The sequence below is a fragment of the Calonectris borealis genome, chromosome 35 (assembly GCF_964195595.1).
Source record: "Calonectris borealis chromosome 35, bCalBor7.hap1.2, whole genome shotgun sequence".
Taxonomy (NCBI): Eukaryota; Metazoa; Chordata; class Aves; order Procellariiformes; family Procellariidae; genus Calonectris; species Calonectris borealis.
Window position 1 is genome coordinate 186,872 of NC_134346.1, and position 12,068 is coordinate 198,939.

At 66.9% G+C, this 12,068-nt stretch overlaps 1 protein-coding gene across 1 annotated transcript; it reads left to right on the forward strand.

Moving 5' to 3' along the window:
* Positions 1–1,338: 1,338 nt before the first annotated feature.
* On the forward strand, positions 1,339–10,994 carry ETFB (electron transfer flavoprotein subunit beta). Its single transcript, XM_075134965.1, has 6 exons — positions 1,339–1,403; positions 2,303–2,461; positions 4,517–4,669; positions 7,609–7,671; positions 9,617–9,775; positions 10,676–10,994. Exons 1-6 carry the CDS (start codon positions 1,347–1,349, stop codon positions 10,850–10,852), a joined length of 768 nt encoding a protein of 255 aa, XP_074991066.1. The 5' UTR covers positions 1,339–1,346; the 3' UTR covers positions 10,853–10,994.
* Positions 10,995–12,068: the final 1,074 nt, after the last annotated feature.

Genomic DNA, 12,068 nt, shown 5'->3' on the forward strand with positions numbered 1-12,068 from the left:
GGGGGGTCTCCCCACAGCCCCCCAAAAGTCGCCGCCGCCGCCACGGCTCCCACTTCCCCCTCTGCTCCTTCTGCTGCGGCTGCTGCCGCAACCGGGGCTGCGGCTTCTGCTGCCGCACCTGAGCCCCCCCAAAACACCCCCACCCCCCCCCCCCCACCCCGAGGGGGGACCCCCAAAACCCCCACACCCCCCTCCCTCAGCCCCTCCCCCCAAAGGACCCCCCTATTTATTACCCCCCCCCCCCCCCCGATGTGTAATGGGAATAAAATGGGGTTTTCTAAAGGATTGGGGGGTTTTTTTTGGGGGGGGTCCCCAGGGGTTTGGGGGGGTCCCCAGGGGTTTGGGGGGACCCAGGGGACCTCAACCTCCCCCCCATAGAGGACCCAGGAGTTTGGGGGGTCCCAGGAGTTTGGGGGGGCCCAGGGGTTTGGGGGGGGCCCAAGAGTTTGGGGGGACCCAGGGGACCTCAACCCCCCCCCCATAGAGGACCCAGGAGTTTGGGGGGCCCAGGAGTTTGGGGGGACCCAGGGGTTTGGGGGGGTCCCAGGGGTTTTGGGGGGGTCCCAGGAGTTTGGGGGGGCCCAGGGGTTTTGGGGGGACCCAGGGGTTTGGGGGGACCCAGGAGTTTGGGGGGATCCCAGGGGTTTTGGGGGGACCCAGGGGTTTGGGGGGGACCCAGGGGACCTCAACCCCCCCCCCCCCATAGAGGACCCAGGGGTTTGGGGGGGCCCAGGAGTTTGGGGGGGCCCAGGGGTTTTGGGGGGACCCAGGGGTTTGGGGGACCCAGGAGTTTGGGGGGACCCAGGGGTTTGGGGGGGCCCCGGGGTTTGGGGGGGACCCAGGGGACCTCAAACCCCCCCCATAGAGGAGCCAGGAGTTTTGGGGGACCCCAACCCCCCCCGCAGCCCCCCCAAGGAGTTTGGGGGGGACCCAGGAGTTTGGGGGGGACCCCAACCCCCCCCCACAGGGGACCCAGGAATTTGGGGGGGACCCAGGAGTTTGGGGGGACCCCAACCCCCCCCCCAAGAGTTTGGGGGGACCCCACCCCCCCCCATGGGGACCCCGGAGTTTGGGGGGGACCCAGGGGTCCGGGTCTGTGCCCGGGTCCCGCCCCCTCAGCCGTTGATTGGCAGCAAGGGGAGGGGCGTGGCGTGCGGGGAGGGGGCGTGGCGTGGCGGAGGGCGTGGGTGCGGGGAGGGGGAGTGGCGTGCGGGGGGCGTGGCGTGCGGGGGGAGTGGCGTGTGGGGGGTGTGGCTTGCGGGGAGGGGCGTGGCGTGAGGGGGCGTGGCGTGCGGGGAGGGGCGTGGCGTGCGGGGCGTGCGGCGGGGGGCGTGGCCGGGGGAGCAATGGCGGCGCTGCGGGTGCTGGTGGGGGTGAAGCGGGTCATCGACTACGCCGTCAAGGTGCGCGCGGAGCCCGGGACCCCCAAAACCCCTGGGTGCCCCCCCCCACCCCTGGGTGCCCCCCCCACCCCTGGGTGCCCCCCAAAACCCTGAGTCCCCCCCAAACCCCCTGGGTGCTCCCCCCAAACCCTGGGTGCCCCCCCCCCATGGGTGCCCCCCCCCCGCCCCCCCACCCATGGGTGCCCCCCAAACCCCTGGGTACCCCCCCCAGACCCCTGGGTGCCCCCCACCATGGGTGCCCCCAACTCCTGGGTCCCCCAAAACCCTGGGTCCCCCCCAAAACCCCCTGGATCCTTTCTACGGGGCGGGGGTGTCCCCGGGCTTGGGTGTGGGTTCACCCCCCTGGGTCCCCCCCCCCACCCATGGGTGCCCCCCCAAACCCCTGGGTGCTCCCCCCAAAACCCCTGGGTGCCCCCCCAACCCCTGGATCCCCCCCAAACCCTTGCGTACCCCAAAACCCCCTGGATCCTTTCTACGGGGGGGGGTCCCCAGCGTTGGGTGTGGGTTCACCCCCCTGGGTGCCCCCCCCACCCATGGGTGCCCCTCCAGACCCCTGGGTGCCCCCCCCAAAACCCCTGGGTGCCCCCCCCAACTCCTGGGTTCCCCAAAACCCTTGCGTACCCCAAAACCCCCTGGATCCTTTCTACGGGGGGGTGTCCCCGGGCTTGGGTGTGGGTTCCCCCCCCTGGGTGCCCCCCCCCACCCATGGGTGCCCCTCCAGACCCCTGGGTGCTCCCCCAAAACCCCTGGGTGCCCCCCCCAACTCCTGGGTTCCCCAAAACCCTTGCGTACCCCAAAACCCCCTGGATCCTTTCTATGGGTGGGGGTCCCCGGGCTTGGGTGTGGGTTCACCCCCCTGGGTGCCCCCCCCCCCACCCATGGGTGCTCCCCCCCCCCAGGTGCGGGTGGCGGCGGGCGGCGGGGGGGTGCAGACGCAGGGGGTGAAGCACTCCCTGAACCCCTTCTGCGAGATCGCCCTGGAGGAGGCCGTCAGGCTGCGGGAGCGGGGGGCGGCCGCCGAGGTGGTGGCCGTCAGCGTGGGCACCCGCGCCTGCCAGGTGGGTGGGGGGGTCCCCAAAATTGGGGGGGGGTCCCTAAAATTAGGGGGGACCCCCTAAAACCTTGGGGTGGCTCCTAAAAGCTGTGGGTGCCTCCCTAAAGCATGGGGGGGGTGCTGAGGTGGTGGGCGGGAGAGTGGGGCACCCGCGCCTGCCGGGTGGGGGGGGTCCCCCAAAATTGGGGGGGGGGTCCCTAAAATTAGGGGGGACCCCCTAGAATTATGGGGGACCCCCTAGAATTATGGGTGACCCCCTAAAACCCTGGGGTGGCCCCTAAAAGCTGTGGGTGCCCCCCTAAAGCATGGGGGGGGGGGTGGGTGCTGAGGTGGTGGCCGTCAGCGTGGGCACCCGCACCTGCCAGGTGGGTGGGGGGGTCCCCAAAATTGGGGGGGGGTCCCCAAAATTAGGGGTGACCCCCTAAAATTAGGGGTGACCCCCTAAAACCCTGGGGTGGCCCCTAAAAGCTGTGGGTGCCTCCCTAAAGCATGGGGGGGGTGCTGAGGTGGTGGGCGGGAGAGTGGGGCACCCGCGCCTGCCGGGTGGGGGGGGGTCCCCCAAAATTGGGGGGGGGTCCCTAAAATTAGGGGGGACCCCCTAGAATTATGGGGGACCCCCTAAAACCCTGGGGTGGCCCCTAAAAGCTGTGGGTGCCTCCCTAAAGCATGGGGGGGGTGCTGAGGTGGTGGGTGGCAGCATGGGGCACCCGCGCCTGCCAGGTGGGGGGGGTCCCCCAAAATTGGGGGGGGGGTCCCTAAAATTAGGGGGGACCCCTAGAATTATGGGGGACCCCCTGAAACCCTGGGGTGGCCCCTAAAAGCTGTGGGTGCCCCCCTAAAGCATGGAGGGGGGGGGGGTTGGCGGCCGAGGTGGTGGCCGTCAGTGTGGGCACCCGCGCCTGCCAGGTGGGTGGGGGGGTCCCCAAAATTGGGGGGGGGTCCCTAAAATTAAGGGGGACCCCCTAAAACCCTGGGGTGGCCCCTAAAAGCTGTGGGTGCCTCCCTAAAGCATGGGGGGGGGTGCTGAGGTGGTGGGCGGGAGAGTGGGGCACCCGCCCCTGCCGGGTGGGGGGGTCCCCCAAAATTGGGGGGGCCCCTAAATTATGGGTGACCCCCTAGAATTATGGGGGACCCCTCAAACTCATGGGTGCCCCCGAAAACCCTTGGGTGCCCCTCAAAAGCCTTGGGTGCCCCCCAACCTATGGCTGCCCCCCCCCCCAAAATTATGGGTGCCCCCCCCGAACTCATGGGTGCCCCCCCCGAACTCATGGGTGCCCCCCCCAAAATTATGGGTGCCTTATAGGGAGGTCGGGGGGTCCGGGTCCCCTATGGGGTGGTGCGGGTCCCCTATAGGTGGGTGGGGGGGGTCCTGGGTCCCTTATGGGGGGGGTCCAGGTCCCCTCTGGGGGGGTCCCGGGTCCCCTATGGGGTGGTGCGGGTCCCCTATAGGTGTGTGTGGGGGGGTCCTGGGTCCCCGATGGGGGGGTCCCGGGTCCCCTATAGGGGGGTGGGGGGGGTCCCAGGTCCCCTATGGGGGGGGTCCGGGTCCCCTATAGGTGGGTGGGGGGGGTCCTGGGTCCCTTATGAGGGGGGTCCAGGTCCCCTCTAGGGGGGTGGGGGGGGTCCAGGTCCCCTATGGGGGGGGTCCGGGTCCCCTCTGGGGGGGTCCCAGGTCCCCTATGGGGGGGGTCCGGGTCTCCTATAGGGGGGTGGGGGTCCCGGGTCCCCTATGGGGGGGTGGGGGGGGTCCATGTCCCCTATGGGGGGGGTCCCAGGTCCCCTCTGGGGGGGTCCCGGGTCCCCTATGGGGGGGTGGGGGGGGTCCTGGGTCCCCTATGGTGGGGGTCCGGGTCCCTATGGGGGGGGTGGGGGTTCCGGGTCCCCTATAGGGGGGTGGGGGGGGTCCAGGTCCCCTATGGGGGGGGTCCGGGTCCCCTATAGGGGGGTGGGGGGGGTCCAGGTCCCCTATGGGGGGGGTCCGGGTCCCCTATGGGGGGGTGGGGGTCCCGGGTCCCCTATAGGGGGCGGGGCCCCCCCCGGCGCTGACCCCTCCCCCCAGGAGACGCTGCGCACGGCGCTGGCGCTCGGGGCCGATCGGGCGGTGCTGGTGGAGGCGGGGGAGGGGGCGGCCCCGGGGCCGCGGGAGGCGGCGGCGGCGCTGGCCGGGCTGGTGGGGAGGCTGCGGCCCCAGCTGGTGCTGCTGGGCAAGCAGGTGGGCGCCCTATAGGCCCCTATAGGCCCCTATGGAGCCCCTATGGAGTCCCCGTGGTGCCCCTAGAGAGCCCCCGTGGTGCCCCTAGAGAGCCCCTATAGAGCCCCTATAGAGCCCTAATAGTGCCCCTATAGCGCCCCTATAGAGCCCCTGTGGTGCCCCTATAGAGCCCCTATAGAGCCCCTATGGAGCCCCTATAGAGTCCCCGTGGTGCCCCTAGAGAGCCCCTAGAGAGCCCCTATAGGGCCCCTAGGGAGCCCCTATAGAGCCCTAATAGTGCCCCTATAGAGCCCCTATGGAGCCCCTGTGGTGCCCCTATAGAGCCCCTATAGACCCCCCATGGTGCCCCTGTGCAGCCCCTAGAGAGCCCTATAGGCGCCTAGAGAGCCCCTATGGAGCCCCCGTGGTGCCCCTATAGAGCCCCCGTGCAGCCCCTAGAGAGCCCCTATAGGGCCCCTATGGAGCCCCTATAGAGCCCTAATAGTGCCCCTATGCCGCCCCTATAGAGCCCCCGTGGTGCCCCTGTGCAGCCCCTAGAGAGCCCCTAGAGAGCCCCTAGAGAGCCCCCTTAGTGCCCCTATAGAGCCCCTATGGAGCCCCTATAGCGCCCCTATAGAGCCCTTATGGAGCCCCTATAGAGCCCCCGTGGTGCCCCTATAGAGCCCCTATAGACCCCCCGTGGTGCCCCTGTGCAGCCCCTAGAGAGCCCCCGTGGTGCCCCTATAGAGCCCCTATAGACCCCCCGTGGTGCCCCTGTGCAGCCCCTAGAGAGCCCCCGTGGTGCCCCTATAGAGCCCTATAGACCCCCCGTGGTGCCCCTGTGCAGCCCCTAGAGAGCCCTATAGGCACCTAGAGAGCCCCTAGAGAGCCCCTATAGAGCCCCCGTGCAGCCCCTAGAGACCCCCTAGAGAGCCCCTATAGGGCCCCTAGGGAGCCCCTATAGAGCCCTAATAGCGCCCCTATAGAGCCCCTATGGAGCCCCCGTGGTGCCCCTAGAGAGCCCCTATAGAGCCCCCTTAGTGCCCCTGTGCAGCCCCTAGAGAGCCCCTAGGGAGCCCCTATAGCGCCCCTATAGAGCCCTTATGGAGCCCCTAGAGAGCCCCCGTGGTGCCCCTATAGAGCCCCTATAGACCCCCCGTGGTGCCCCTGTGCAGCCCCTAGAGAGCCCTATAGGCGCCTAGAGAGCCCCTATGGAGCCCCCGTGGTGCCCCTATAGAGCCCCCGTGCAGCCCCTAGAGAGCCCCTAGAGAGCCCCTATAGAGCCCCTAGGGAGCCCCTATAGAGCCCCCTTAGTGCCCCTATGCCGCCCCTATAGAGCCCCCGTGGTGCCCCTGTGCAGCCCCTAGAGAGCCCCTATAGGGCCCCTATGGAGCCCCCGTGGTGCCCCTAGAGAGCCCCCGTGCAGCCCCTAGAGAGCTCCTATAGAGCCCTAATAGTGCCCCTATGGAGCCCCTATAGAGCCCCCGTGGTGCCCCTATAGAGCCCCTATAGACCCCCCGTGGTGCCCCTGTGCAGCCCCTAGAGAGCCCCTATAGAGCCCCCGTGCAGCCCCTAGAGAGCCCTATAGGCCCCTATAGAGCCCCTATAGAGCCCCCGTGGTGCCCCTAGAGAGCCCCTAGAGAGCCCTATAGGCCCCTATAGAGCCCCCGTGGTGCCCCTGTGCAGCCCCTAGAGAGCCCCTAGGGAGCCCCTATAGCGCCCCTATAGAGCCCTTATGGAGCCCCTATAGAGCCCCCGTGGTGCCCCTATAGAGCCCCTATAGACCCCCCGTGGTGCCCCTGTGCAGCCCCTAGAGAGCCCCTATAGAGCCCCCGTGCAGCCCCTAGAGAGCCCTATAGGCCCCTATAGAGCCCCTATAGAGCCCCCGTGGTGCCCCTAGAGAGCCCCTAGAGAGCCCTATAGGCCCCTATAGAGCCCCCGTGGTGCCCCTGTGCAGCCCCTAGAGAGCCCCTATAGAGCCTTAATAGTGCCCCTATGGAGCCCCTATAGAGCCCCCTTAGTGCCCCTATGTAGCCCCTATAGAGCCCCTGCGGTGCCCCCATAGTGCCCCTATGGAGCCCCTATAAAGCCCATATGGAGCCGCTATGGAGCCCCCATAGTGCCCCTATGGAGCCCCTATAGAGCCCCTATAGAGCCCTAATAGTGCCCGTATGGAGCCCCTATGGAGCCCCTATAGAGCCTTAATAGTGCCCCTATAGAGCCCCTACAGAGCCCCTATGGAGCCCCTATAGAGCCCCTGTGGTGCCCCCTTAGTGCCCCTACGGATCCCCTTATGGAGCCCCCATAGTGCCCCTATGGAGCCCCTATAGAGCCCCCATCAAGCCCCCATAGATTCCCCTGTAGTGCCCCCATCGGCCCCCCGTAGCCCTTGGTCCCCTATAGCCCCCATAGGACCCTGGGGGCGGGGTGTCTTGGGTCCCCTATAGATCCGGGGGGGTGTGTGTGGCAAGTCTCCTATAGATCTTGGCGGGGGTGTGTAATGGGTCCCCTATAGGGCCCTGGAGCAGTGTCTTGGGTCCCCTATAGATCCGGGGGGGGGTATCTTGGGTCCCCTATAGCCCCCATAGGGCCCTGGGAGGGTGTCTTGGGTCCCCTATAGATCTTGCAAGGCCTGTCTTGGGTCCCCTATAGCCCCCATAGGGCCCTGGGAGGGTGTCTTGGGTCCCCTATAGATCTTGGGTCCCCTATAGGGCCTCGGGGGGGGGGTATCTTGGGTCCCCTATAGCCCCCATAGGGCCCTGGGGGGGGGAGTGTCTCGGGTCCCCTATAGATTCGGGGGGGGGGGGGGTATCTCAGGCCCCCTATAGGCCCCATAGTGCCCGGGGGGGAGGGTCCTGGGTCCCCTATAGGCCTCTATAGGGTCCCTGTGGGTCCCGCGTCCCCTATAGGGTGCTGGGGGGGGCCCCTATAGCCCCTATAGGTGTCACGTTCCCCCCCAGGCCATCGACGACGACTGCAACCAGACGGGGCAGCTCCTGGCCGCCATGTTGGACTGGCCCCAGGTAAGCCCCGCCCCCTGCGCCGCCCCGGGGGATGCTGGGATGTATCCACCCCCCCCCCGCAGGGGATGCTGGGATGTATCCACCCCCCTGTCGCGGGGGATGCTGGGATGTACCCACCCCTCGTCGCGGGGGATGCTGGGATGTATCCACCCCCCTGTCGCGGGGGATGCTGGGATGTACCCACCCCCCTGTCGCGGGGGATTATGGGATGTATCCCCCCCCCCCCGCAGGGGATTATGGGATGTATCCCCCCCCCCTCCGCAGGGGATGATGGGATTGTGGGGGTGCGGAGCGGCTGGGCCCGGCGGGAGGGCCCTAGTTCATACTGGGAGGGCCCAGTTCATACTGGGATGACGCCAGTTCATACTGGGAGGGCCCTAGTTCATACCAGGAGGGCTCTAGTTCATACTGGGATGATCTCAGTGGTTACTGGGAGGGCCCAGTGCGTACTGGGAAGGCCCAGTCCATACTGGGATGATGCCAGTTCATACTGGGAGGGCCCTAGTTCATACCAGGAGGGCTCCAGTTCATACTGGGGAGGGCCCTAGTTCATACCAGGAGGGCTCTAGTTCATACTGGGAAGGCCCCAGTGCTTAGTGGGAGGGCCTAGTGTGTACTGGGAAGGCCCCGGTTTATACTGGGAGGACGCAGTGCTTACTGGGAGGGCTCCTAGTTTGTACTGGGGTGGGTTCAGTGCTTACTTGAGAGGGACAGCGCATACTGGGATGATCCCAGTTCATACTGGGAAGGCCCCACTGTTTACTGGGGGGGCTCAGTGCTTAGCGGGAGGAGTTAGTTCATACTGGGATGACCCCAGTACATACTGGGAGAGCCCAGTGTTTACTGGGAGGGCCCTAGTTCATACTGGGGAGGCCCCGGTGCCTACTGGGAGGGCTCAGTGCGTACTGGGAAGGCCCCAGTTCATACTGGGAGCGCCCTAGTTCATACCGGGAAGGCCTCAGTGCTTACTGGGCTGACCCCAGTTTATAGTGGGAGGGCCCCAGTGCTTACAGGGAGGGTCCTAGTTCATACTGGGAGGGCCCAGTATATACTGGGGGGGCCCTAGTTCATACTGGGAAGGCCCCAGTGCTTACTGAGAGGGCCCTAGTTCATACTGGGAGGGCCCAGTATATACTGGGAGGGCCCTAGTTCATACTGGGAAGGCCCCAGTGCTTACTGGGAGGGCCCTAGTTCATACTGGGAGGGCCCAGTATATACTGGGAGGGCCCTAGTTCATACTGGGAAGGCCCCAGTGTTTACTGAGAGGGCTCTAGTTCATACTGGGAGGGTCCAGTATATATTAGGAGGGCCCTAGTTCATACTGGGAAGGCCCCAGTGTTTACTGAGAGGGCTCTAGTTCATACTGGGAGGGTCCAGTATATATTAGGAGGGCCCTAGTTCATACTGGGAAGGCCCCAGTGCTTACTGGGAGGGCCCTAGTTCATACTGGGAGGGCCCAGTATATACTGGGAGGGCCCTAGTTCATACTGGGAAGGCCCCAGTGCTTACTGGGAGGGCCCTAGTTCATACTGGGAAGGCGCAGTTCATAGTGGGATGACGCCAGTTCATACTGGAATGACTCCAGTTCATACTGGGGGGGGCCTAGTTCATACTGAGAAGGTGCCAGTGCTTACTAGGAGGGCCCTAGTTCATACTGGGAAGGCCCCAGTGCTTACTGGGAGGGCCCTAGTTCATACTGGGAGGGCCAGTTCATACTGGGATGACGCCAGTTCATACTGGGAGAGCCGAGTCCATACTGGGATGACTCTAGTTGATACTGGGAGGGCCCCAGTGCATACCAGGAGAGCTCTAGTTCATACCGGGAAGATCCCAGTGCTCAGTGGGAGGGCCCAGTGCTTCCCTGGACGACCTCAGTTCATACTGGGAAGGCCGGAGCCTTTCCTGGGCGGTTCCCAGTTGATACTGGTCCTTACTGGTGCGGCAGGGGACCTTCGCCTCGCGGGTGGAGCTGGAGGCGGGGGCGGTGCGGGTGGAGCGGGAGGTGGACGGGGGCCTGGAGCGGCTGCGCCTGCGCCTGCCGGCGGTGCTGACGGCCGACCTGCGCCTCAACGAGCCCCGCTACGCCACCCTGCCCAACATCATGGTACCCCAAAACCCGGGGGGGGACCCCGAAACCCCTCAGGGACCCCCCAAACCCCTGGGTGCCCCCCAAAACCCCTGGGTGCCCCCCAAATGCATGGGTGACCCCCAGACCCCTGGGTGACCCCCGGAGCCCTGGGTGACCTCCAAGCCCCGCCACCCTGCCCAACATCATGGTACCCCAAAACCCGGGGGGGGACCCCAAAACCCCTCAGGGACCCCCCCAAACCCCTGGGTGCCCCCCAAACCCCTGGGTGCCCCCCCAAACCCCTGGGTGCCGCCCCAAATGCATGGGTGACCCCCAGACCCCTGGGTGACCCCCGGAGCCCTGGGTGACCCCCAAGCCCCGCCACCCTGCCCAACATCATGGTACCCCAAAACCCGGGGGGGGACCCCAAAACCCCTCAGGGACCCCCCAAACCCCTGGGTGCCCCCCCAAACCCCTGGGTGCCCCCCAAAATCCCTGGGTGCCCCTCCCAGACCCCTGGGTCCCCTATGGGGGGGTCCTGGCTACCTGGGTCCCTTATGGGGGGGGGGTTGTCCCTTATGGGGGGGCTGGGGGGGTCCTGGGTGCCCTCTGGGGGGGTTGGGAGTCCTGGGGGGGGAGCTGGGGGGTCCTGGGTGCCCTATGGGGGGGGTTGGGGGGGTCCTGGGTGCCCTATGGGGGGGGTTGGGGGTCCTGGGGGGGGAGCTGGGGGGTCCTGGGTCCTGTATGGGGGGGTTGGGGGGGTCCTGGGTGCCCTATGGGGGGGGTTGGGGGATCCTCGGTCCCCTATGGGGGGGTTGGGGGGGTCCTGGGTCCTGTATGGGGGGGGTTGGGGGGGGGGGTCCTGGGTGCCCCCATGTGGGGTGTCCCCTATGGGGGGGAGGGGTCCCCAACCCCTGTCCCCCCCCCCCTCCCCAGAAAGCCAAGAAGAAGCCCCTGGAGGTGGTGGCGGCCTCGGAATTGTGGGGGTCCCCCCCCGCCCCCCCCCGCCTGCGGGTGCTGAAGCTGGAGGAGCCCCCGGCCCGGGGGGGGGGGCGGCGGGTGGAGGACGTGGCCTCCCTGCTGCAGGAGCTGAAGCAGAGTGGGCGGATCTAAAGCCCGGCCACGCCCCCCTGTGGGCGTGGCTAGGCGGTGGGAGGGGCTTGGAGCTAAGCCTCCCCTGTGGGTACGGCTGCGCGGTGGGAGGGGCTTGGGTCTAAGGCAGCCACCCCCCAGTGGGCGTGGCTGCGTGGTGGGAGGGGCTTGGGTCTCAGGCAGCCACCCCCCCAGTGGGCGTGGCTGCGCGGTGGGAGGGGCTTGAGCTAAGGCAGCCACACCCCCAGTGGGCGTGGCTGCGCGGTGGGAGGGGCTTGGGTCTAAGGCAGCCATCCACGAGTGGGCGTGGCTGCGCGGAGGGGGGCTCTAAGGCCACGCCCCCTCTGCCTAAGTGGGCGTGGCTGCGCGGTGGGGGTGGTTCTAAGGCCACGCCCTCCCTCTGCCTAAGTGGGCGTGGCTGCGCGGTGAGGGTGGTTCTAAGGCCACGCCCCCCCTCTGCCTAAGTGGGCGTGGCTGCGCGGTGGGGGTGGTTCTAAGGCCACGCCCCCCTCTCTGCCTAAGTGGGCGTGGCTGCGCGGTGGGGGTGGTTCTAAGGCCACGCCCCCCTCTCTGCCTAAGTGGGCGTGGCTGCGCGGTGGGGGTGGTTCTAAGGCCACGCCCCCCCGCCTAAGTGGGCGTGGCTGCGCGGTGGGGGTGGATGTAAGGCCACGCCTCCCTCTCTGCCTAAGTGGGCGTGGCTGCGCGGTGGGGGTGATTCTAAGGCCACGCCCCCCCGCCTAAGTGGGCGTGGCTGCGCGGTGGGGGTGGTTCTAAGGCCACGCCCCCCTCTCTGCCTAAGTGGGCGTGGCTGCGCGGTGTGGGGGGAGGGGTTTGGGGAGGGTGGGGCTTAGTGGGGCTCCTCCCACTTTTTAAAAGCATTTTGGTGGTTTTTGGTGGTTTGGTGTGGTTTTGTTTGGGGGGGGATCCCAGTATGAACCAGTTTGGGGCTGGGGGGTTCCAGTATAAACCAGTTTGGGGTTGGGGGGTGCCAGTAGAAACCAGTTTGGGGCTGGGGTGTTCCAGTAGAAACCAGTTTGGGGACCAAGGGGGTCCCAGTATAAACTAACTTGGGGCTGGGGGGTTCCAGTATAAACCAGTTTGGGGATGGGGGGTTCCGGTATAAACCAGTCTGTGGATAGAGGGTTCCCATATAAAGCAGTTTGCGGTCGGGGGGTTCCAGTATAAACCAGTTTAGGGATGGGGGGTTCTGGTATAAACCAGTTTGGGAACGGCGGAT